At 40.8% G+C, this 27,055-nt stretch overlaps 1 protein-coding gene across 7 annotated transcripts in view; it reads left to right on the top strand.

Annotated features, from left to right (window-relative positions):
* lrch1 (leucine-rich repeats and calponin homology (CH) domain containing 1) overlaps positions 1–27,055 on the top strand; it is a 137,368-nt gene that overhangs the window by 31,229 nt on the left and 79,084 nt on the right. For all 7 annotated transcript variants that reach the window (XM_051403238.1, XM_051403234.1, XM_051403235.1 and 4 more), the window contains exons 2-3: positions 14,167–14,311; positions 24,527–24,653. In XM_051403238.1, the coding sequence (XP_051259198.1) occupies positions 14,167–14,311; positions 24,527–24,653 (272 nt within the window). The remainder of the gene's footprint in view (positions 1–14,166; positions 14,312–24,526; positions 24,654–27,055) is intronic.

Below are 27,055 nucleotides of genomic sequence, written 5' to 3'. Positions count from 1 at the left end.
AAGGGTTGTAGAGTGTAGTATTGTTATATAGTGTAGGCCTATAATTATAATCTATTATATATTTTTATCACATTGTGCGTTCCTAACATGCAGTAACATTTGGCCCTGATTTGTCTCCATGAAGCAGCTTTAGTAAAGTTGGTGGTGGTTATTATTGTAACTTTAGTGTTTCAGTGTCGTATCAGAGCTGGTTGCTGACAGCTGCAGCTACTGAAACAAACAGGTTATCATCATCATCATCATCATCAACATCAACATCAACATCAACAACATCATCATCATCATCATCATCATCCTCATCATCAGCACAAACTGAGTCTTAGGCAGCCAGTTTTTGTCCCTGGAGCACCCTGGGCATCCTGGCCTGACTCCACCCATCTGAGAGCCGGCTGTTTCCTTTGTAGTCAGCAAGTGGCGACTTGTTGTGGATTATCTGTACGTTTGGTATCCATCACCACCAAATGTAAGAAAACTGCCTCAAAAGTGGTGTTTTCATATGTTTTCATTCATGCCTGTAAACGTACACATGTGAGTACTTATGAATGCGTGTGTGTGTGTGGTTCAAAGCCTGTCATTACTGTACTGCAGGGAGGAGTTTCACCTTTTCCTGCATGACCAGAGGATGCAGCTGCAACACGCACACGCGCACACGCACACACACACACACACACACACACACACACACACACACACACACACACACACACACACATAGAGTCAGTATATACTTACTTTAGATCTTTAGGCAGACACAACCAGACGACCTGAATTTAGAATTGATGAATTGATTGATGAACTGAAGAATTTAGATTTGAACCATGAGAACCACAGGAAGAACTCATGCAACAAATGGCTGACATGAAGAGTCAGCAGTTTAGGTTCACTACAGACCTTTTATGTGTAGTTTGTGTTCTTGTATGTTTATTGATTCAGCTGGAATCAAAAGAACAAAAAACCTCAAGCAGTATACCACAGGACAGGTGAAATAATTTTATTCTATGCTACATGATGCAGTGAGAAATGTTAGACTCTTGTGCTGCTTAAGTGAACAGTTTAAACCGGGTTTTACCACAGGAAGTTGTTGGTTGAGGTGGTAAGCCACTGAGCTCTTGACGCGTCTCGTCTCACGATCCGTTAGTAAATGACTGCCTACACAATGAACACACCCAGCAAATATGTGAGATTTGTTGCATGAAATAAAGCCTCAGGCCCTTTATTATACACAGATGGAGTTTCACCCTCATCCTCTAACACCACCTAAGCTACTGTTTCCAGGATAATTGAAATGCTCGCTTGTGCTTATCTCGTGAACTTTGTCGTTACTCTTCACCATTATCTTGCGAGTGCCTGACTGGTACTTATCAGATGCAACTGTCTAAAGAGGAGAAGGAAGAGAATAAATGAACCCGTTGCTTGTTTTTGTTTTAAACGCTGATCATATTGAAAGTAACTAAATTTAAACCAATTTTAATGACTTTTTTCCTTCTTTCATTTCCTCTCCCTTCCTTCCTTCCTTCCTTCCTTCCTTCCTTCCTCCCCTCCCCGTTGTCCTGCCGTAGTGTTGTTAGATGACAGAACTCTGTGTTAATGAGTAGGCAGGAAACATTCTTGTGTCTCAGCTGCTCAGCCTCCACATTCCTGCACTGTGTCTGAGTGTTTATACAGTACAAGTCTTTGTACAACAATCTGAGGTCACACAGTTTGCATTGCTGCTCACATCTTGTTCTTATGCACATCAATGATAGACCGTATAAAACACGGACAGAGTCTCCTAGACGTCACCTATAGGTTTCTGAATAGCTCAGTGTGGTCAGCTCTGGCATTGCCAGTTCAGAAGTCCTGACTCCGTTGGGTCCAGGCTAATCCAAAAATCCACCCACCTGTCACACCCTTAATTACGCACCACGCTAAGCCTTAATATCATTTAAATAAATAATGAATATAAAAATTCACCCTCTGTACAGTTGTCATGAATGGGGAAATTAGCAAAACTGTTTTTTGAGCCAGACCTTAAACATAGTTTATTTCCGCTATAAAGTTGGGCATTTTAATATGGGGTCTAATGGAGATTGATTCACTGCTGGAGCCAACCTCAAGTTGCTGTTAGAAGAGCTACAATTTTTGGCACACAAAAAATCTAAATTTGGTTTGTCACTATGGCTAAAGGCTGTTTGCCCATTGTATCCCCACAATAGAGTTAAACTGGATGAGCAGAAATTCCAGTGATCATCACAATTGTGAAATTAAATTTTCATATTGTCCCCTGCCTACCAAGAAGTAGTTTAAAGGTCCACTGTGTAGGATAATGTGACATATAGTGGTTTAGTTTCATACAACCCCTTTGCTTCACCCTCCTATTCCAAGTTCAAAGGAGGAACTACGGTGGCTGCCAAACACCTGAAAAACACGGTGGCTTTCTAGTCTTTCATCCACTCAAAGTGCTGTACACTACATGCCACACTCACCCATCCATTCATTCATTCACTGGTAAATGGACCTGTACTTGTATAGCGCCTTTCTAGTCTTCCGACCACTCAAAGCACTTTTACACTACATGCCACATTCACCCTTTCACACACATTCACTCAGTGATGGCAAAGCCCATCAAACAGAAACTAACTCATTCATACACATTCACACAGTGATGGCAAAGCCCATCAAACAGAAACTAACTCATTCATACACATTCACACAGTGATGCACGGCATCGGGAGCAATTCAGGGTTCAGTATCTTGCTAAATGTTACACACTGGACCTCACTGTGTTGGTCAGCAAGACAAATTAAACTATAATAACCAGCATGCAAAGGTAGCACCTTGACACCAGCTCACTGACCCACCTCACGACCCCGATGAGATCACTACCGGTTTGCTTAGAGAAGGGAGTGTTGTTGTTAACACAGGAACCCCCACGCCTGCTTTACAGGGTGTGGTGTATATGTTGTTGTATTGCCTGGAGTTGTAAGGAAATCTGATTAACAAACAGTGTTCTTTTTTGAACTAGCAGCAAGGCCTCAGGGTGGAGATTGGTCAAGGTCCTTTATGTACACTTGAACCTACAGAGGAATTGAAATCCAACATTAGAAGGCAGTGGAGGGGCTTGAAGTCTGAAATTCACAGGAGGTACGAAGCTAAAAAAAGTGGTGGACAAAAGTTGTTTTGACAACAGCTCACATTTATGTTGAGAGAATGATTGTTAGTTGATCAGAAAATATGATCCATGTGAATTGCACCAACTGATCAACTGTTCAGTTCTATGTTTACTAAATAAAAATGCACAAATAACTAAACTTAAGCGGATTCCAGCACACAAACTCGTTCTTACTTTCTTATTGGGTTCATATCAAAAAGAATAACAGCACCTGTCATTAGGAGCAAATCCTGCTTGTAAATCTTAACATGTTATGAAACGTTATGATCGACATTTTGCTGAAACGTGATTCTTTAGTTTAGTTCCTTGTTAACATTGCCAACCCAGAAGTTAGCATCGTAATGGTTCCTTTGACAAAAAGCCACTGGGATTGTTTCCATTGGATTCTGGATTATTATATTATACTGTCTAGCAGTTGGATGTTTAAATATAAAAATTGATAGAGTGGTTTGGAGAATTGATACAATATCTTAAAAAATAAATATTGCGGTATATATATATGATTTTTTCTTACACCCCTACCAAAAGACCCATTCAAAAATCCACTTGACTTTGAGGAGAGGAAACCGAAAGTGCTAAAATGCTAACTCAGTTCTGGGTTTTAGGACCTGCAGCACAGTTACATATTACTGTCTTCACTAGCTAAGATATCTCTTACATTTTATTGCTGCAACCCAATTCAGAAACTTGCTAGTTTAAAACTGGCTGGTGGTTAGGAGGGACACAGACTTAGTGATGGTTTTACAAATAGCTGGTGCAACTCAGTGCTGAGCTCTGAGGAGAGATGGGGAACTCACTTATGTTCCACATTGTAGGCTCACCAACATGGTACAGTACTGTACATGAATGTGCAGTAAGCATGGAAGCTGACTGTTAACACCACATCTGTATGCAGCAGCAGTTGAGGATAAATGCTCATTCATGGTCATCTTTATGAGCAGCTGAAGATCAGGGAGAATGCAGAGACTGAAATCTTAAGGAGCCTTACTGCCTGCTCTGGTTGTTTATCTCTGCTGCCGCCTGATGCTGCAAGTTGAAGCAAGTTATCTGGAGGGAATTTGGCCTTAAACTCCCACACTAACTCAGCTCATGTCCTCTGAAACATGACACAGCTCAGTGAGTTAGAGACTATATGGAAGCATCCCGAGGTTAGAGAATCGGAGTGGGTAATGGGCGTCAATTCCGTCAGCTGCAGCTGTTGACGTGTCCGCAAACATATTTTTATGTACAATTTCAATTTTATTTGACTCCGTATGGTCTGCTGGTAGTGTATTTGTTTCATTCATTCAATTTCAGTGTATGTGTTATTAGTTGGTTTAAGTTCTTTTTTTTTTTGGCATATGGCTTTATTTGACAGTAGAGAGAGAGGGGATGACATGCAGGCAACAGCTAGTTTCGAACCCTTGATACGTGGTATATATGAGAAATGGCATTTAGCAACAACTGCAGCAACTATTGTTTTGTTGTAGATGTGGAACTGAAGCACATGTTTGTGCTTGTATGAAATATGCAAAAATACCATTATCATGAAACATTACACGGCTAGAAGAGTGCACTCTGTAGGACGCAGATCTCTGCCAGGTGTATAGGGGCATGTGGGTGGGGAACAGGGAGATCAGGGCAGACTGGGTGTCCAGTGTGTATGAAAGCAGTGGAATGAAGGGATGACATTATGCAGGTTACATTATCAACATGCAAATCTGGACACAAACAATTCCAAACACCGATGATATGAAAATGTCAATTTCAAAGGGAAAATGTTGACAAAAGTCCGCCATCACAAATGTGACCACCACATGTTACCTAGTGGAAACAAGATTGTAAACTGAAGCAGTTGTTGATCACTCGCCGTCCCTGCCAGCTGGGTAAAAGGAGTGAGGAGGTGGGAGAAAACATTCACACCTATGGGCGGGCAATTAAGAGTCACCAAATAACCTGCATGTCTTTGGACAGTGGGAGGAAACCCACACAGACACAGGGAGAACATGCTCCAAACAGAAAGGTCTCTAACGTCAGTTTTCTGAGCCACTGCCTTTTATCAGGCTCTGTTGAACTACAAAAATCTTTGGTAAGGTTCGCTAACTGCAGACTGTCTTTGTCAACACCCTCAGTGTCAGAGTGAATGCCTAACCCTGCCTCACATTGACATGCTTTTATTGTGAAGCATATACAGGAAGTGATGAGTAACAGCAGAAGCTTAACACAAACTGATTGGTGACATTTGGTCGATCCTTAATAAGCTCAGTAGATATTACTACACAGCTGTGACTGAGATTTGTGCTGAGCTGCACATTTTACTGTACAGTTAACAGCAATAGTGTATAGCAGTATATCTGTGGTATAATGGATGTGCAGATGTATCAGGCATGGTCAGTAGAAGTAGTAGTAGTAGTAGTAAAAAAGTGTGTGTATGTGTGTGTGTGTGTGTGTGTGTGTGTGTGGTAAATGACCTTAGGGCAGTATCATCACTTGTGTCACCTTACATGACATCATGTGTGAACACACTGAAATGTAACCTGATAGATGTGTTCTTAAAGCATATCTTTGTGTGTTTAAGTGTGTGGGTTAGTGTATCTCAATGTTTTTCATTAAGGTCATTATCACATTATCAATTCAACTGTGTGTCACGATTCTCCAAATCCACAATTTTATTCTATTTTAAGTTTAAAGGAGCTGTAATGATATAATGTTGGAAAGCTTTACATTCTGACAGCTATGACTGATAAAGTGTTGAGTCAGATGTAAGCTATAATATTATTCCACCAGTCAACTGGGAACTGCAAAAAAAAACAAAAGTCACTAGAGTTTCCTGTATATTCTTATTTTACTAAGTTTACTTACTTAAGTTAGTTTTGTAAGTACACAATATTGTTTCAGTTTTTCATCTGGTCTAGTTTTTATTTGTATTTCAGTTAACTAAAATGTTTTTTCACAGCCAGTTTTAGTTTTTGATTAGATTTTTTGTTAACTATAATAACCTTGGTGGGAAGAGAGTCTCTCCAGTGCCAGCATGTTACAGTCACAGAAAAGTGCCTAATGCTGTAAGGTGTAGTTAACTTACTTTAATCAGAGCTAATGTGGCTAGATAAGCTTAACAGGTACTGAAAGGCAGCGTGTTGTGTTTGCTGTCATAGGAGAGAAATAAAAAGTCCCTGTTCATGCAGTGTGCAAAGAAAGAAACATACTTACCACAAATGTTACCATCAGAAACACCGAGCTAGCTGCTAGCTGCTAGCTGCACCGTAGCTACGTTGGACAGCGAGTGTCAATCACAGAATTGCGATAGATCTCTGACCCTGTGTAGAGTGGCCATGGGTAAAGTTATAAAGTGCAGTGTGTGTGTGTGTGAGTGTGTGTGAGCACATTAGTGTGCACATGCATCTTTAAGAAAGGGGGGAGGAGAAAAGGAGGCACGAAGGAAGACTGAGGAATGATATTGCATTACAAATTAATTAAAAAGTGTGAATGAGTGGGATTTAAGACTAGGAGACGAAGAAAACAACAATCTCATTTAGATCGCTACAGAATCAAAATCATGACACCCCTACACACAGACACACAGACACACAGACACACACACGCACACTGCCAGTAACAGAAGTGTGTAGCCAGTAGCTGAGTCAGACTGCTGCTGTTTGCTCACAGGATGAAAGTGGGACTGACTAGCTCTTTGTTTCTTTACCACACGGTTTTAAATAGCGCTTCCTGTGACCGCGTGACCCATGATGCAACGCTGCCTGTGCTGTTGATGCTCAGATGCAGCTGTGATTGAGCACATTGTGCACATTTTTCACTGTTTACTGACAGAAACACTGCTGCAGTTTAAGTCAGATTTGTTTGAAGCTCACAGTCTGGTTGGTCTTTGATGTAACATTCAAGTACTGCTCAAAGTACAAATGCATTTCCATCTATATTAGTTCTGAACCAGTGAGTCATTCCTTATATTGGTCTATCAACAGCAAAAACACCAAACATTCTCAAATGTCACAGTTTGCTGCTTCTCTTTGTTTTATGTCTTTGCACTGTTGGTCAAATAGAGCAAACCATGTCACCTGTCCCCTTGGGCTCTCTGAATTTCAGTTTCATGAGATTATGTTGAATGCTGAAATTAACAAATTCCATTCTGAGTTAGGTGTTGTTTTCTCAAGGTATGAAGAGTGATGGGCAGGGGAGAAGTATCCTCAGTGGATCTGTTGGTTCTGTATGAAAACTGGTTACAGTCCAGGCTGGCAGGGATAGTGTTCTTTATGTGCTGGAGAACCACGTTCTCAAAGCACAATGGGAGTGGGTGCCACAGGGCGGTAGTCGGTTGGACTAGATACTGCAGACGATGGTGGCTTGAAGCAGAAATGTTAGTAACGACATCAACTAGCTGACTGGCACATGTTTTTAGTAGGGCTGCCACAGACTAAAGATGTTTTCAGTGGTTAGATAAATGTGTGTGCGTGTGTGTGTGTTTATATATGTATATATGTGGATATATAATGATGAGGATTCAACTTTATTGTCATTGTAAGTACAGGTACAAAACAACAAAATGCAGTTAGCATCAACCAGAAGTGCAAAGTAATAAAGTGCAGAGTAATTTACAAATGTACAGAAATATGTGAAGAAAAAGTAATAATAACATTCTAGATATATGAATGATTACTGGCAAGACATTTACAGTATGAGATTGAGACAGTTCAGTGGGAGTTCAGGGGGGTGTGGGGTCTCCTCGACCCAGAGTTTAGCAGGCTGACAGCTGATGGGAAAAAGATGTTCTTGAGCCTGCTTGTTCGGTAATGGAGAGACCTGTAGCACCTCCCAGAGGGGAGGAGGGATAAACAGTTTGTGTCCTGGGTGGGAGGTGTCCCTAGCAGTGCTGCTCGCCTTCCGCAGACATCACTTGCTCTGGACAGCCTCAATGGTGGGGAGAGGTGAATCATTGTCAGTGATGAGGCCAATCACTGCTGTGTTGTCCGCAACTTCATGATGGTGTTTGGCTGGGGGTAAACGATTATTTATTAAAAGATTAATCGGGCGATTATTTTATCGATTAGTCAACTAGTCTAACAACTAATTGGACGATTAATCTAACGATTATTTTTCTGTTGCTTGATTAATAAAAACCATAATGTATCTCAAATAAATACCCAAAAATTCTTAATAATATACTTTATTAAACAACAGTTTTGCACAGCAAAAAATCTTCTGCTTTACACAAAATAAAATAAATAAAATAATTTTACTGTTATACAAAATGAAAGGCCAGCCTGTTTACTCTTTCACAGTACTGAAACTTTGTTTCATTTTCCTTCCACCATTGGAGTGGGTTTTTGTCCTTTGGAATGGGTTTCTCCCCAAAGTACACAAGCAGCTCATTCCTGACAGCATCTTCCCTCTGGTCTTGGCCTGGGTCTTCATCTTCCAGCTTCTCATCATCATTTGTGCCAAGCAACGTGTCCAGAACAGTCTTTGGCTTCTGTCTGGAGTGATCTGGCTGGTGGTCACTGTCATCTTCTTCGGGCTCTTCCCTCCCTTGCACTCGTCTGGCTTCAAGTGCAAGGGCCTGAAGTTTGATTTTCACCTTCAGGATGTTGTCTGTGGGCAGGAACTTGAGTTTTCGGAATCTCGGATCAAGGGCCGCAGCGAATATGCACACATGTTTCCCGTCTGTAGTCTCAATCTTCCATCTGAAAAATATGGATTTGATTTGCCCACTTAAGATCAAAGAAATTCAAGGTGCTTAGAGAGAAAGATAACAGTAGAATCAATAGCTCTACATGATAGAATGCCAATGGGAAAACATTGAAAGATGCAAACTGGGAAAGCTTTATTAAAATATTCAGTTCACTATAAGAGATTTAAAGAGCTGAATAATTAAACTAACCTTGAAGCAATCTCTGCTGTGGCTGCTGTTTGGAAGGTGGCGATGGGAGCAGACTCAAAGGCTGTCTGCGTGGACTTCTGTTGGCCTTGGCTTGCTCGAAGGCCTCAAGTGCTTGCTGTAGCTCCTCCAGGAGGCTCCACTGGTCAGCTTTCATATCCAGGTAGTGCTTTGCTGCCTTGGTGACCTCTGGGTCTGAGAGGGTTGCGGTTACAGGCCACCGCTGCTAAGGAGGCATGTGATCATACAGTAAGAACTATTCCATCTAACAGCTACATCCTGGGTCAACTTGTGTTGAGCTGTGCCCATTTGCTCTTGTTTGAGTTTCAACTTCAGGGTGGCGACATCGCTGCTATGGAAGTACCCGGCGAGGCTCCTTGCTGCCCCAAGTGCCTTGTTGATCCGGGGATCTTTCAGAGCATGGTTGACGATCAACTGGGTGGTATGGCCAGCACATCGAAGTGAGGCAACGCCATGCCTCTCCTCAAGGATTCTAAGGGCTTTCACCACATTAGCTGCATTATTGTGGACAATCGCCTGGACATCATCACAGAGAGAGAAGTCAAACTTCTCGGCAACCTCTTCAATCCAGTGAGCGATGTTTTCTGCAGTGTGTCGGTCCTCAAGGGGCTTTGTGTACAAAACGAATGAGACCATCTCCCAGTTGTCGTTGATGTAGTGGCAGGTCACTCCGAGGTATGCCTCTGTGGCAATACTTGTCCAGGCATCGTGGTGAGTGTGATTTTTGAGGACCTCTTCTTTAGGTCTTTCTTCAGATCTTCAAGAGTACATTGATATGCCTTCTCCAACTGCTTTGTGAACCACCACCTGGAGGGACATTTGAAGCCTGGGCAGGCATATTCGATCATGTCTATGAAGGCTTCACCCTCAACAAAAGACAAAGGCCTCATGTCTTTGACGATCACCTGTAAGATAAAGAAAATTATTATTAACAACATGAACATAGTACCTTTCATAGAGCCATATGTTGCTTACAATGTAAGAAGAGTAATTAGTAGACAATCCAAACAAGGACACAAAGAAAAGGGCCAAGTTAACTGAAGAAACACCCATAACCTAGCTAATAAATATAGGAAAATACAATACAAAAAATGGGCACAGCCATTCCATCCTAAGAGATGCTCAAAGCAAGCAACAGTGAGCTAATAATTACTTACTCTCAAGATCCTTTTGCTCAGTTTGGCTGCCTTCTGTGGAGTGCATTGCGTCTCTTTCCCAAGATAGGACGGCAAGGTTCTTTGCTTTGTCCTAGAAAACACAAAATCAATGCATATTAGAACAACAGCTATGGCAGTGGGGCATTTTAAATCTACTCTTAACCTCATTGCAGTGCTATGCTATGATTAGTTTATTTGAATGCTAATGTGGCCACACACACACACACACACACACACACCTGAGCGGAGCAGGACAATGGCTTCAGAATAACAAAGCTAGCGCTAGCTCAACGAGCTAACAGCTGATGAGCCGCTACAGTTTGTTCACTCGGAGGTTTTCTGTTCTTTCTAACAGCGACACAAACATATTACTGACTGAGCACTTTAACTAAATACAGACCAACATAAAGCCAATTACCCCCGGTCACAAAACCCACAACAGTTACGGAGTTACAGACCCCCCCCTCCCCCTCCGGCACGAAGCTTGGTGATTCACGGTATAAACTACGTGTGAATCTCTATAAAAATATCAGCAGGGGAGAATATGGAGACATCTGCACCAGCTGGTGAATAAATTAACCTCACCTTATAAGTTTCATCTTCATCTTGCAAACAATAACTACGTTAGCATCACTGAGGCTCCTGCAGCTAACAGTGGTTAGCATGTGCTAGCATTACACGAACAATGAAAAACAGCATAAACTCTTAAAAATACTTCCAGTTCCTTCCTCTGCCGTCTCTCCACAGACAGTTGGTACAATCCCTCTTTCAGGAACAGTCTTTCAGCCAGTCCAGTGTTGTACTGACCGAGGTTGTGAAAACAGTCCGACACGAAGGTTCAGACACGTTCCGGTTTTTCTGACTCTAACCGGACATTGCCGTAAAAAAATACTTTACATAAATTTACATAGATTTGCATATGTAATTTTTATTTTTTATTTTTTTATACTCGCAATGGCGGAGCTCCGATAGTCAACAGGAAGTAAAGTGAGGTGGGTGGCAACAGGCAGAGCATTTGACGTCACAAACTACCCACTTCTGAAACTTCTCTCACTTCTCTCCTATATTCTGACTGAGGCAGCCCACAAAAACATGACTGAGTCATTTTTTTTCACACTTTGCTGCTGATAGGCCCTCCAGAGTCCCAAATGTACATAATCAAATGATTAAAAAGTTGGTTTTGGATAATATGTCTCCTTTAATCTTTTCAGCTAGGCTAACCAACTCATCTTAGCTCTCTGTGCAGTTTGTTCGTGCTAGGTTAGTAGCTAAAGTTCACGTTAGCTAATGTTAGCTAAGATAGCTGTGTTCTGCAGCCGTAAGCCAGCTACCATTCAAGCCAACATTAGATGATATCTAACGTTAGCTAAAGACAGCTGTCTAGGTGCCAGTAGCTAGCTAACGTTAATGTTAGCTACTAACCTAGCACGAACAGACCGCACGGAGAGCTAAAATAGTTAGCTAGCACCACCGAAGTGCGCAGAGCTCAAGCTACACAACACACCACACAAACATGAAATTAATTTAACCAACATTAGTACTTACTTGTTATTGTCTCCATCACGAGTGACAATGGGGTGCCTCCATTTCAGATGTTCCAACATTGCTGTTGTGCTCGTGTGGTATGCCAACTCCATTTGGCAAAGAGCGCAAATAACGGCACCTTTCCGTTTGGGACTAAACTTGAAGTATTCCCATACCTTTGATGATTTAGGGCGCGTTTTTTTCGGACATTTTCTTTTATTGGGACTTTGTTGACAAAAATGTGAGGAGGTTGCTGTTTCGTCCATTCTGCAATGTTTTTCCCAAGTGTGGCGAGCTGTGGCGAAGCGTCGACGCAAAAATATGACGTTGACGTATTTTTGACGTTGACGCGTCGCTACAGGCCTAGTTGGAACCATGTACAGGTGCGCAGTCGTGGGTGAAGAGGGAGTAGAGGAGGGGGCTCAGCACACAGCCCTGTGGGACACTGGTGTTAAGGGTTAGGGTTGAGGAGGTGTGGTTGTCTGAGCAGATTGGGGTCTGTTGGTTAGAAAGTCCAGTATCCCGTTGCAGAGGGAGGTGTTGATGCCAAGGTTGCTGAGTTTGGTAATCAGACCGGAGGGGATGATGGTGTTGAATGCTGAACTGAAGTCAATGAACAGCATTCTCACATAGGTGTTACTGTTGTCCATATATGTATGTATATGTGTATATGTATATATATATATATATATATATATATGTATATGTGTATATGTATATATATGTATATGTGTATATGTATATATATGTATATGTGTATATGTATATATATGTATATGTGTATATGTATATATATGTATATGTGTATATGTATATATATGTATATGTGTATATGTATATGTGTATGTATATATATGTATATATGTATATGTATATGTGTATGTATATATATGTATATATGTATATGTATATGTGTATGTGTGTATGTATATATATATATATATACACACATACATGTGTATATGTATATGTATGTATGTATGTAGATATATGTGTATATATATATATATATATATATATATATATATATATATATCCAGTGTTTGGATATAAACATGGAATACAAAAATACAGAAAAACTCTCCCATGACTGTTGCCTCCAGAGGAAAGGAACTCTTGATGTGTTCTTGCTCTTGCAAAACAAATGTGTTTTTAAGAGCTTTAAGAGTTCAGCCTCTCTAAAACAATGTGGGGTAATTGGCCTGACATTTCTCTGCCTTATTTGGCAGCTGCTGATAACCGAAGTGGATATTGTTGTTCCCGAGCTACAGCAGGATGTGATGTCACTAATCCCAGCCTTGAGCAGCTGACCCTCTGCCAAATACCAACCTCCCTGAGTCTGACGGCAGTCTTACCTCAAATAAAAGCCTCTGTGCTGCTGTGTCTGTGATACTGAAGTGTTGATTTTGCTTGCAGCTCGTCAGTTAGTTTATTCTAAGAAATAAGCTTGTTTTTCCACTGGAAGAACACTCTTTCCAGTTGATTAGGTATACCTTGCTAAAACTAATGGGCCAGATCAGTCAGAGATACATCGCTAGAGGCGCAGCCTCCTTGACAAAGTGCGTCAGATGCGTCTATGGAGCGGCTGCATGCACAACTGGGCGATCAAGATTAACAAGATTGATCAAAAATGTTGATTAGATTAGAAAAAAATGGTTTTCAAGAAGCATGACAAAAACCAGACTGAAGAACAGTTTCTTTCCACACACTATCACTCTGATGAACAGTTAACTTCAGTCATACAGTGTCAGTAACACTAAAATTACTTACATAAAACTTCTAAATGGTGTATTTGCACTTTAATGCACAGATACGCATCATCCATCGCTGTCCAATATAAATCCTGCATGCTGTGTCCACCCATTTTACACTCAGTATTTATGTTCTTTGCACTATTTGTATTGATTTAAATATTGTATATTTGGTAAGGCTGTTCAATTAATCGACATTTTATCATGATAGGAAAGGAAAGTGTAACTGAGGACTTCCTTGCAAAGGGTTTTTGACAAATGTCCACTAAATGCAGCATGTTTCTGAAGTTTAAAAAAATAATTTGAATAATCGTGATTTCAATTTTGACCCAAATAATTGTGATTATGATTTTTTCCATAATCGAGCAGCCCTAATATTTGGTAATTGTTGCTTTTTAGATGTACACCTTTTTTTCAACTATTTCTATATATGTTCGGTATACATGATAATATCGGCACGTCATCGATACCGGCCGGGATAAGCTTTCAAATGAAAGGCATTTATGATAAATAGGGAATTATTTTGGACAAAGGTCTGGTCAGCACACCTTGATAATTTGTTTGATGGTTGAAGAATAAAGTATTTCAACTGTTTGAAGGTCTTTCTCTTCTTTTCTTACTTTAAAAACATGTTTTGTTTTGCTCAAGCAGACGTATATCTGTTGATTTTTAATGTGGATTCTCTCTCTGCAGACCTTTCAAAGAACAGACTGACTGATGTCCCCTCAGAGGTCTGCCACCTGGTTGCCTTGGAGACACTAAACATGTATCACAACTGCATCAGGACCATCCCTGACACCATCATCAGCCTGCAGTCACTCACCTCCTTAAACCTCAGGTACATTCACACACACTTGGTGTCACAGTGTGAGAGCTTGAGCTGAGGTGCTGTCCGTTACTCTCTCTCCTGTACCAGGGAGGATTTGTGCATTTTAAGAGGGTATTGCATTCTGGGTATGATGCAGCAGTGCTGCAGAGTCTAGCCTGTGCAGTAAGTCTGAAACAGTACTTTCTGAACCGATGCAGATTTTATGAGCAGGATTACCAGTAAGCTTTGTCTGTCAGTAGTATGTGTAGCATAATTGTAATCCTGACTGATGCTACATCACGACTGTTCATGTTAAACTGACAATATACACAGTGTACATACATATACAGGATATGTTCACCGCAGGCTTAAGTTAGTACTCTTAATAATAGAATAGTAGAATACTGATATTAATTATGGTCAAAACTGGGAAAATACTCAGAGACAAGTTGAAATGAACCAGAATTATCCTTTTATTTGACCCCACATTGGCGGCCGTAATGCCATGTTGGTCATGTTTTTTTAGCTGTGAAGTATGTACCCTGTGCGTGCGTGCGTGCGTGCGTGCGTGCGTGCGTGCGTGCGTGCGTGTGTCTGCAGTCAGATTTGTGCCCCCACACTGGGAGCGCAACATCAGACTAAATCAGAGTGACGATGCAGAATTAAAGCAGTGTTATTGTCCTTTAATGTGAGCAGACTGTGTATTGTGTGTGGGCTTACAGTCGCCATGCTTCCAGTGTTCTGCCCTCTGAGCTGTTGTACAACTACGTGAGCCATTTTGTGTGTGTGTGTGTGTGTGTGTGTGTGTGTGTGTGTGTGTGTGTGTGTGTGTGTGTGTGTGTGTGTGTGTGTGTGTGTGTGCGTGCGTGCGTGTGTGTCTTTTACCAGTGCTACGCTGTTGGTGGGGGCATGACTCTGTGTCTCTCTCTCGCAAACACACACACACACACCCAGTCTGTCCTGTAAACAACAGGAAGGACAGTCTGCCTTCCTCTCCAGTACATACATTTTGAAATACCTCCTGTCTGTCCTTAAGAGTGTAAGAAATTTTTTCCAGAGGTAAACAAGAAGTTAGTTCCCTAAACCGCAATAGCAGGTTTACCAAAGATTTTCCATTATAAGGCTATTGTCCGTTTTGCTTGTAGAGAACACGTTTATAAAAAAATTTTCATGAAGCTTTATTCCATGTCCCTCTGGATATAGACCTAGCAGAAAGATCCTAGGTTCCAGATCTAATCTAATTGAGAGAATCTCCTGTACCGACAGTCTAACCTCCTCCCAAAACTCCCTCACTCTTGGACACTGCCAAAGGCAGTGAAATAAAGTGCCCTTATTTACCCCACATCTATTGCAGGTGTCTGGGATATTCAAATTAAATTTGTTTAATTTTGCTGGAGTAATATACACCCTCATTAACCAATAATATTGTAAGAGTCTTAGGCGTGTATTACCTGACCCTTTCTGGGCTGCTTTACATGCGTTACGCCAATGTTTCAATGATAGTTCCTCCTGTAGATCTGTTTTCCATGCATTAAATTTAGACTCAGAAGAGTCAGGAGAGAAGTCTCTCAGTAAATCATAAAATTCAGAGATGATGCCCTTTCCAAAAGGATTTTTTGTAAAGATTTTCTCCAGTATTGTTAGTGGGGGGCAAAACATATAATGGGTTTGGTTTGTTTTGATAAAATTCCTTAGCTGAAGATATTTAAAAAAATGTTTGCGAGGGATGTATATTTTCTAATTAACTCCTCAAAGGATAAAATATTCCCATCGTTACCATAAATATCTTTTACTTGTTTTACCCCTCTAACTGCCCACAATTTGAAACCAGCATCGGCTCTCCCTGGTCTGAAGAAGTTGTTGCCCCAGATTGGGCTGAAGTAAGAGACGGAGGGGGGGTCTTTTAAGTATTTCCTAACTTCTTGCCAGACTCCAATCCATGTTTTTAACTATAGGATTAGAACACAGTATTTTGAGTTTTTTAGGTTCATCTGAGAATAGATAAGTATAAGTATAGATAAGTGGGGAATGGGAGTATGATTCAATATCCTTCCATGTTAAGGGTCCGTCTCTGGTGAAGTAAAACATAAACATTCTTAACTGTACTGCCCAAAAATACCACAGCAAATTAGGGCATTGTAACCCCCCTCTGTCGTAGGGTAGATATAAAAGAGACAGACGCAGCTAGGGCGTTTATTATTCCATATAAAATTATTGAAATTTTTTTTCATTCTGGGGAAAAAGTCTGAAGGAGGCGGCAGGGGGATATTCTGAAATAAATATAAAAGTTTAGGAAGAATGTTCATTTTAAGTATATTAATTCTACCAATCAGAGAGATAGGAAGACCGGACCATCCCGCGATTGATTTGGATATAGATGCCACCATTGGGCTGTAGTTAGCTTCCACTAAGTTTTCCAGTTTAGGAACAATTTGAATTCCCAGGTATGTAAAGGAATCCACTGTTCTAAAATGACGAACATGAGTGGGTGGATCCGACCTCTCCCTTGATTTGAGAAGCATTATAGAAGATTTGGAATTATTAATTTTATAGCCAGACAATATGCCAAATATCTTAATTAGGTTCAGGAGGGATGGAATAGACTTATCTAAATTTCTAAGGACAAGAATGACATGGTCAGCGTAAAGAGCTATTCGATGATCAGATTCTCCAATGCCTATACCCGTAATTCCACTATGTCCTCTCACAGCAATGGCAAACGGTTCAATTGCAATTATGAAAAGTAAGGGGGACAGTGGGCAACCTTGTCTACAGCCTCTTTTAATTTTTATCGGTTTCTAAATGTTGTTGTTTGTAGTAATTTCTGCATAGGGATCATTGTACAAAAGTTTAACCCAATTACAAAAACCCTCCCCCAGGCCGAAGCATCCAAGAACCTCAAATAAATAAGTCCACTCCACCCTATCAAAGGTTTTCTCAGCATCTAATGCTAAGAAAGCCGTGTCCGATGCCCCCCTCAGGTTGTGTAAGATGTTCAAGACCCTCCTCACATTATGAAAACCATGCCGACCGATCATAAATCCATTTTGATCTGCCATTATTAGACCTGGTAGCATAGGTTCTAGTCTTTTTGCCAGAATTTTACATAGAATCTTCAAGTCTGAATTCAGAAGGCTGATCGGTCTCATATTTTCACACTTATCATTAGCTTTACCCGGTTTCGGGAGAAGAGTAATCAGGGCACCTCTCAGGGAGGAAGGAGGTATCCCATTCTGAAGGGATTCTAGAAACATTTCCAAGAGGGGAGCTCTAATTTTTGATTCAAATTTTTTGTAGATGTCTATGGGCAGGCCATCTGGGCCTGCTGCTTTTCCAGAATTCATGCATTTTATTGGTGCGGAGATTTCTACCACTGTCAAGCTCGCCCCTGATGCTGACCCTTCACATTTCTCTAATTTCGGGAAGTTGAGACTATCTAAGAATGCCGATGAGCTCTGGTCTGCTAGCCCTCCAATTACTTCAGAGCTGTAGAGTCTTTCATAAAAAACCCTAAATTTATCATTTATGGCCACGGAGTCTGTGATGAATTCCACCTTCTCAGTTGTTTTAAGCGCCAAGCTAGAATCTTGCCTGCTTTTTCTCCTTGATCAAAGATACTTTGTTTAAGTTCTAAAAGGTTAGCAGCAGCCTTGGAAGCCGAAATTTCATTGTACTGAGCTCTCAATAATAGAAGGTCTTGATGAATCTTAGAACAGGGGTTGTTAAAGTAAATATCCTCCATAATTTTTGCCTCTAAAAGCGCAGTCTTTTGTTTGGCTTTTTTAGATTTAGAGCTAGTAAAGTTAATTATCTGGCCTCTGAGGAAGGCTTTGAAAGCCTCCCATCTAGTGCATGCTGAAGTCTCATATGTATTAATCATGAAATACTCATCTATTTGTTTCCAAGAAAAGTTATTAGATCTGGGTCCTGGAGCCATTTATGTTGAAATGTCCATTTGGGGGATCACGTAGCTGTCCTGGATCAACATAAACCGGGTTATTTGTGGTGTGGTCTGAAATTAGAATGCTGTCATAATTACAGTCCTTGATTTTACCCATTAAGCTGGCTGAAACTATAAAATAGTCAATACGTGAATACGTATGGTGAGTTTTGAAGAAGCAAGAATACATTGCCACACCGGGGTTTCTATCTCTCCAGATGTCCCTCAGATTTAGATCCTTAATGAACTGGTGAATAATTGCTCTGCTTTTACTGTGGGATAAATCTGAATGTGTTAATCTGTCTATTTTGGGGTCGAGTGTACAATTAAAGTCCCCTGCAATAATGTATTGGCCATTAAGTGAAGCTAAAGTCAGAAATAAGTTATTGAAGAAATTTGGGTCATCACGATTTGGAGCATAAATATTAACCAAATTGAGGCATTCAGTGTAAAGCGTACCTTGGATTATCAGAAATCTGCCAAATTTGTCTGATAATACCTTAGTGACATTTAGTGGAATGGACCTATGAACCAAAGTCATGACCCCCCTCGCCTGGGAATTGAAAGGAGCTGAAAAAACTGTCCCCCGCCACCTCCTTCTTATCCTAGAATCCTCCTTCACTGCCAAATGCATTTCCTGCAGAAAAAAAATATTAGACTGTATTTCTTTTAATCTCCCCATTACTTGCTTAACTTTTTTGAGTTTTTGCAACCCTCTGCAGTTCCAAGAATAAAATTTAATTACTACCCCACTGGACATAATATCTAACTAGAAGTAGACCACTCATGATGAAGTCTCTAGCAGACTAAGTGACCACTCCACACTCCCTGAGGAATGGTCAAGTGTCGCTATCCACTCCATCTCTAAAGTGGTCTCCCCCTCCGCTTGTCAAAAGGAAAAAATAAAATAAAACCAAACTATTATCCATTACTATTGTAAGAGAAAGCAGAAGTAATGAAGGCCATCTCAGCAGCACAATTACAGGTAGAGGTGGGCGATATATGTCGTTTGCGATAATATCGTCATTGTTGTTTTGACGATGTGCAAATTTCCATTATCGAGTATTTAAATGACTTCGACAAAAACAATGAAACGCCCGCGGAAACTCCTCAGATCCATTAATACACGGTGCAGCAGCGCGCTCTACAGCATGGCAGGATTCAGTCACATGACTAGTGGGCCTACGTGATCACATGACGTGATCACGTGACCTCTCGCTAGCATCCTCCTTGCAACAGTTTAGCAGCGCGTTGCGATGGTAGAGAGAAAATGCAAGCACATCCAGTCCCTGAAGGTACCGGTGCTTCAGATGATTTAGTGCCGAGACGTGGGTCCTATGGGCTTCAGCGTTCAGAGCGCTAAGCACCTTCAGCGGTAAAAAGATGTCAGCGGAGACGTTTTTTTTAGCGCAGCGCTCAGAGTGCTTCAAGTTGAAATCTGTTCAACTTTTAACACCGCTGGGCGCTCGGAAAATGAGTTTTTGAGCTCTCTGAGCGCTGTAAACGCGTTTCGTGGACACAAGTCCAGCTCAGACAATTCTAATCACATTTTAAAGGATATCGACTGATTATCGTTATCACCAAAATCCCAAAAAATATTGAGATATTATTTTTTGCCCATATCGCCCAGCCCTAATTACAGGTGGCAGGAATATGAAAGTAAAGTGAAAGGTAATAAATAAATGAGAAAATAAATAAGAACCAAAAAAAATAAGTAGTAAATACTGTAGATGGGATGGGTTTTTCAAAAATATTTGCCCAAATAATAGTAAATATTATACGTATATACATGCATCCTAAGTATTAAGTGAAATTTAAATTATAAATAATGTTAGCGATTTTTCAGAAAATAAGATTTCTTGTAACTATGCTAGAGGCTATGCCACCGGAAGAAGAAATGTAAACATAGTCTCACCCCAGTTGCCTCCTGGGAAATTGAGTCCAGATCTCGGCCGGGAAATTTAGAAAATGCCAGACCAAACTCTTACAAACTACACAAGTTATGACTCTAACAAACTTTTAAGAGTGCAACTGTGAGACCCACTAACTCTTCCCGAGTTGGGCGACTTATGCTGAAACAAAGAAACTCATACATTACCGATTGTCAGCAAAATTAACGTTTTCACAAGCACTGCTTGCGTTAGCTCCGGCTGCCAACGCAAGCTAAGTTGTTATGCTAGCAGTAAAGCAATGAAGTTATCCCATAACAGCTACTCATCACGTCTTTCCTCCTCTTGAATGCGTCTGATAAAGTCCTCCACGTCGGATGGTTTATCAAAAGACCGTGTGTTGCCGCCGTGGGTCAGCAGCAATTTTGCAGGGAACCGTATTCCATTTCTTATTCCCATATATGCCTTGTTTTTCTTGTGTATCTCAGACACTAGGTCGGGGTAAAACCGAACCGCTCTGTCTTTGTAGAATATCAGTTTTTTGTTTTCGGACCGCATTCAGAACTCTCATCTTGTCTCTGTTGTTCATAAACTTCATAATCAGTGTTCTTGGGGGTGCGGACGGGTCGATCCTCGGTCCCACACGATGGGCTCTCTCCAAAATTAGTTTTTTATTGGAAGAAGTTAAACCCACGGCCCCCGGGATCCAAGCCTCGAGGAAAGAGCAGGCATCATTGCCCTCCGCACCCTCTGGGAGGTTGACCAGCCTTAGGTTAGATCTTCTAGATCTTGCTTCTAAGTCGACAATCTTGTCCTCCATGTCTTTGTTTTTATTTTCGAGGCTGCGGACCCTGGCCACTAGGCTGCTGACAGCATCCTCTGTTTCGGAGATGCGAGTCTCTGCACTCTTAACACGTTCCAAGCACTCACCAACTTCTTTTCTCACTCCTTCAATTGCTGTCAGGACTCCATCAAACCTGCTGCAAAAGTCAGTTTTTAAGTCACTGATAGCTTCAAGAATTGGCTGGGTAGTAGCTCCTTCAGCTATGGTTCCATTAGCATTCTTCTCCGCCATTGGGCTAGCATTAGCTGTAGTCGCACCACTCTGTTTAGCCGGAGTAAATTCTATTTTAGGCTGTGAAGATTTGCCACGACCTTTACCCCTGCCTTGTGAAGCTGCCATCAAGGTGTTTTTAGCAACTCTTCGGCTTACTCTTGGTGTCAAATAGTTTAGTTTATCGTAGAAAATTCGTCAAAGTTTTGCGGAGGGGCGAGACCACCGTCCACCTAGCGCGCCGCCATACCGGAAGTCCTATTTATCTCTATTTTTGCTTGTGGTTCTCAGCAAAGATAGACAGTGAAAATGATGTAATAGTAAATGGGGCGTTACACTGTCACCTTTGACTGCCATAGTGTAAAGTCACAACATGCAACAGGAATTTAGACTTTACTCAAAGCAGAAGTGCAGGGTTTGTATCTGTATGAGGCAAGTTTATATACAGTCCAGATTCAGAGTCAGCAGGAAAAGGTTGGCTTCAGTTCAGCCCACCAGATGCAGACATTTGACAAACTAAGATGAAATACAGTAGCACAAGTCTCTATCGAGTGTCTGTTTATCTAGCATAAGTGCAGCATTGGTACTGAAAGTAACACATATAGAGATGCATAATAATTATCAGAGCAGATAAATTATTGGCCGATAATGGGAAATGTATATTATTAGGGACCGAGCACTAACAAGTGCAAGGACCCTTTTGTTCTTCTAGGAATTATTATTATTTTTCTGCCAGCATGACTGCATATTTGGCCCCCGCAACATGCTCAAAAAGTCATGAAAATTTGCACAAAATTCAAACGTAGCAAAACTACCGATATGACATTGTCCCCGTGCACGGGCACCGCCAAACGTCTGAGCCACGCCCCCCAGAATCAGCCCCCAAGACACGTAAGCCTTGTATTTGAACGAACTCCTCCTAGGGAATATATCGGATCTGCTTCAGAATTGGTCAGTACAGTCAAAAAATGTTGCTGAATGAACGCTGTTCATTTTCTGACTGTACGTTGAAGGGCGTGTCCGTGGCGTGCCATCAAAGTTGGCCATTTTGAAGTCTGTGGTCTTGTATTTGAACAAACAAACTCCTAGGGAATTTATCAGATCTGCTTCAAAACGTGACAGTTCTCTTGAATAATGTTGCTGATTACAAGTTGTGCGATTTGTGACTGTACGTTGAAGGGCGTGTCTGTGGCGTGCCGTCAAAGTTGGCCATTTTGAACGAATGTCACACTGTGATGTCATTTTTGGCATTTCAGGGCTTCTATTTTAAGTAGTATCACTTTACGAAGTATCACGTTTTATACTTTCATGTTCTACTCCTAGCAGGATGATCAGACCCAGCTGAAATGTACTTATAAAATGCAAAACACATTTTTGATTATATGTGATGACTGCGGTGAGGTCTGTAGCGTGGTGGGAAATTTTGACGTACCGCCACAAAACACGAATTTGCTATAACTTGAGTGTACATTGTCCAATGGGCTCCAAACTTCACATGTCTGATAAGAGTCCCGCCCTGAACACGTCTATGTGATAATATTCAGTAAAAGTGAGAGCGCCACCTAGTGGTGAAAGGAAATGTCATTTTTTTATACTTCCATGTTCTACTCCTAGTAGGATGATCAGATCAAGCTGAAATCTAGTCAGAAAATGGAAAACATGTTCTTGATGATATTTCTTGATTGTGGTGAGTTTTTGTTACAGGGCGTGTCCGTGGCGTGGCGTCAAACTTTGATGTACCGCCAGAACACACAAAGTTGCTATAACTTGAGTGTACATTGTCCAATCGGCTCCAAACTTCACATGTCTGATAAGAGTCCCGCCCTGAACACATAGTGATAGCGCCACCTAGTGGCAACAGGAAGTAAGTGCTGCGTTGTCCTGATTTACGTGAGATTTTCATGTCGTGGTCCGCACGTCTTACGACGGCACGTGACGCGACCGCAGCACGCTACGAGTTGCGTGGAGTGCGAGGTCCCGTCCATCGCTGCTTGCATCTTTAATTTTGGATTGTTATGCAAAACAATTGATAGGCTTTATGGTCTCAGAAAGTATGCTTGTGATGTTTAAAAAATAAAAAAAAAACAGACAAACAAATTAAAAACAATAGCGATGCCGGTTAGATATGATTAGAAGAAAGTTATGCACAGGTTATGAACTTATTTTTAAAATACGAAAATATGAAATTATCGATGATCTAATTGGCCACGAGTAGTGGGTAATTATCAGTTATAGTATTGGCTAGAATAAATCTATATCATGCATCCCAAAATACATATCTTTGTCATTATTACATGGAAGGAATAACCCAGGAATCTACTGCCTTTCCATCAGCTACACATTTGGCTTACCTTTGAAACATTGGAGAAAATATTTGGCCGAAAACTAACCATATATCCCGAACTGATTCACAGGATCTGGATTGTGGCTGATCCAGTTTTTAATACGCCAGGTCTAAAATCTGATTCATTCCTGATCCCTTGTTTGTTTGCTCCGGGTACAGCAGCTGAGTTAGTTAGAGGTGTGTGTCTGTTTAATTGTTCTGTGTGATAAAAAACAAAGAATATGTGTTGTTCATGTAGTGCTTCATGTGTAATCTGATGTATCTGTTTTATATTTACCACAAATCTGTTGTTGAATGGTCCTGTAGCTATATGCTACATTTGAATATTTGTTGTTAAAGTATTCATATGTCTGTCTCTCTTATACATATTCCTCCTACTGTTTAAAATAATTGATATAAATTTGAATTTGTTGTCTGGGTAAATTGTTTATTTAAAGCTGCAGTAGGTAGCTGACTCCTCCTAGTGCTCCTGTGTATTTGTAAGAATCTACCGGGCCTGAATGAGAACAACCAACTGTAACCAAATTTAAAAAGGAACAATGATGAGTTGACGAACAGCAATATATACCACTGTTACCTCGACAGTAAATGGTAAATGTACTTGTGTAGCGCCTTTCTAGTCTTCTGACCACTCAAAGCGCTTTTACACTACGTGCAACATTCACTCAGTGATGGCAAAGTCCATTGAACAGAAAGTAACTCATTCATACACATTCACACACAGGAGCAATTTGGGGTTCAGTATCTTGCTCAAGGATACTTCGACATGTGCCATCAGGAGCCGGGGATCGAACCCACAACCTTCCGATTAAGGAACGACCCACTCTGCCTCTGAGCCACAGCCGCCCCAAGTTAACTTTGATAACAAGTGAAAAGAAGTTGCTTTGAAATTGTTTGTTATATTAGGTTCAGGTGCCATATTATTGTTATATGGCACCTGAACGATTACTATGTCACATGATGATAGTGTATTGCTTTAGTCCTCCATATGAATGAGTCAGTGATGCTTGTGTTGCAGCCGGAACCAGCTGGGCTCTCTGCCGGCCTGTCTGTGCGGTTTACCTCTGAGAGTCCTCAACGCCAGTAACAACAAGCTGGTCAGCCTGCCAGAGACCATCGGACAGCTGCACAGCCTCATGGAGCTGGTAGGACTGTTATTACTGAGTCTTTCACTGTGGCACCGTGTTACTGTCTTACTGCAGGTGGTGTGTGTGTGTGACAGAGTTGTGTGTCAGTCACACGCAGGGATTAGAAATAACATTACTACTACATTACTATTTGTGTGTGTCAGATAGTATTACATAGGTTTTAATACTTGCAGTGGTGGAAGAAGTATTACTTAAGTGAATTTAGCAATATCGCACAGTAAAAATACTCCGTTACAAGTAATGCATTCAGCCCTGCATTTTACTTAAAGGATCAGCTTGTAGGAATTAGTGGCATATAGCAGGGATGTTGCAGACTGCAACCCACTGAATACTACTCGTTTTTCAAGCCTTTACAGAGAGTGACCATAAAACACGTAAAAGGCCCTATCTAGAGCCAGTGTTTGGTTTGTCCCTTCTGGGTTACTGTAGAAACGTGACAGTCTTGGTGGATTCCGCCAGAAGAGCGCCCACTCCCTCCGTAGATAAAAAGAACTCATTCTAAGGAAATAAAAATGCATTTATTCTTGGTTTCAGGTGATTATACACTAATGAAAACATACCTGTAAATATTATATTTTATTTCTGCCAGTTGATCCTCTTCAATGTTATACACCGGACCTTGTACAGTACAGTACTAGAGTAAAGTTAGTTAGTTAGTTAGTTACTTTTCAACCACTGCTTACTTGTATACAGTAGCTTACTTGAGTTTACAGGTAGCAGGCTCCTGTGTTGCTGAATACAGATCATTAAAATCTGCTTCCAAATTAAATGTACAAACAGATTTTCTTGCCATATGTTGTGATGCTTAGCACTAGGGATGTGCAGGATAAGTCGACTAGTAGGTTAAACGTTGCTAATCTCACTAAACATTTGGTTACTGCAGTTCTGTAGGATGCTGAAACTGAAGCACAGAGAAACTATCAATCACATTATAAAGCAGCCATCAGCCTTGCTGCATATGCTAACTGACAGGCCCTGTCTGAGGCCAAAAACTCAAAAGGCATCACGTATCAAGCTCGTCCATATGTTGTCCATTTCCAGTCCAGTATCCCAAAGCATTTTCTGACATTTAAATGCCGATAATGTAATTGACTGCCCGTGTCGAATGTGTAAACTGTTTAAATGTACTACACCATGATATATACTCATATCCGAATATAAAATTACATACACTTAGGGTTGCAAAATTCTGGGAATTTTTAAAGTTGGAAACTTTCCGTGGGAATATATGGAAATTAAAGGGAATAAACTGGATATTTTTAATATTGCATGTTATAATACCGTTAGGCTATAACAGGGAACTTACATGTAGTTGAAAAGAAACATCTTGCAGGATAATCTTGCCTAAAACAACCTGATTTAATGCAACTTCAGTTGAATGTCCTCGCTATATTCGTCAATGACACGCAGTAATCAGCATAGGCTACTACATACTTGCCAACATTTATTTTTTAAAATATGAGAAATACTGAAAAACATTTTTTCTTTTTTTAGGGGGGGGGGTTAATACATAACCCATTGCTATTAACCTATTTGGGTTAATTGTATTGTACGCATATAACAAAGGGAGCATGCTAGCTACCATCATATGTTAAGCTAAAGGTCAGTGGTTTGGGCTACTACTTATGGTGCTATCTATTTGTCTCGTAAATCCCCCGCTCGAGTTGCTCTGATGCGGAACGTGACGTAATTGCCTGGCTTGTACCACTTACAGTGTTCCAGTTTGTCTTTGGGCATTACGAGTCGGAGAGAACATGGTGCACCAGTGCAGCAGCTGTCTTGTTATTGCTGGACGTTTCCCTAGAACACGAGAGCAAGCTTGTGGCTCATCTAAACAAGCAAAATGTGAAATAATGTTTTTCTACAGAAACACTAACATTTCAAGTAATTCCGTTAATGCAAGTCTTACATTTCAATAATATTTTGCCATTTTCGCCTATTTCAATTTCAACAAGTGCTGTGGCGTTTTTCTCGAGCCACCAGGGGCAGTGGCAGGCTAGTGTTATTGTTAGCTACATTAGCCTATTTAGAAAACCAGCTTGAAAACAAAACTTTACATTGTATTGCACGCACAACAACACTGTGCAATGCATAAATTGGTGACCGGACTAAAGTAGCAATGTAAATAAGTGTGTAAGAGCATTTAAAATCGACATTAAAACGACCAACGTAGTACAAATACAAAGAAAATACATTTCAATATTGTATGAATTACTCAACTTTTCCAGTTAATTCTCCTAATTTCCCATTAATTCCCATAATTTCCCATTAATTCCCATGAAGTTTCCAAATTGGAATGTTTCCAAAATTCCCCAGCTTATCTTTCCATGGAAAGTTTCCAGACAGTTTCCGGAAATTTACCGGAAGATTTTCGCCCCTTTGTTTTAGCCATATCACAC

Source organism: Dicentrarchus labrax, unplaced genomic scaffold (assembly GCF_905237075.1).
Source record: "Dicentrarchus labrax unplaced genomic scaffold, dlabrax2021, whole genome shotgun sequence".
NCBI classification, from domain to species: domain Eukaryota; kingdom Metazoa; phylum Chordata; class Actinopteri; family Moronidae; genus Dicentrarchus; species Dicentrarchus labrax.
Note: the sequence above shows the minus strand (reverse complement) of the source record. Positions and strands in the feature narration are given on the sequence as shown.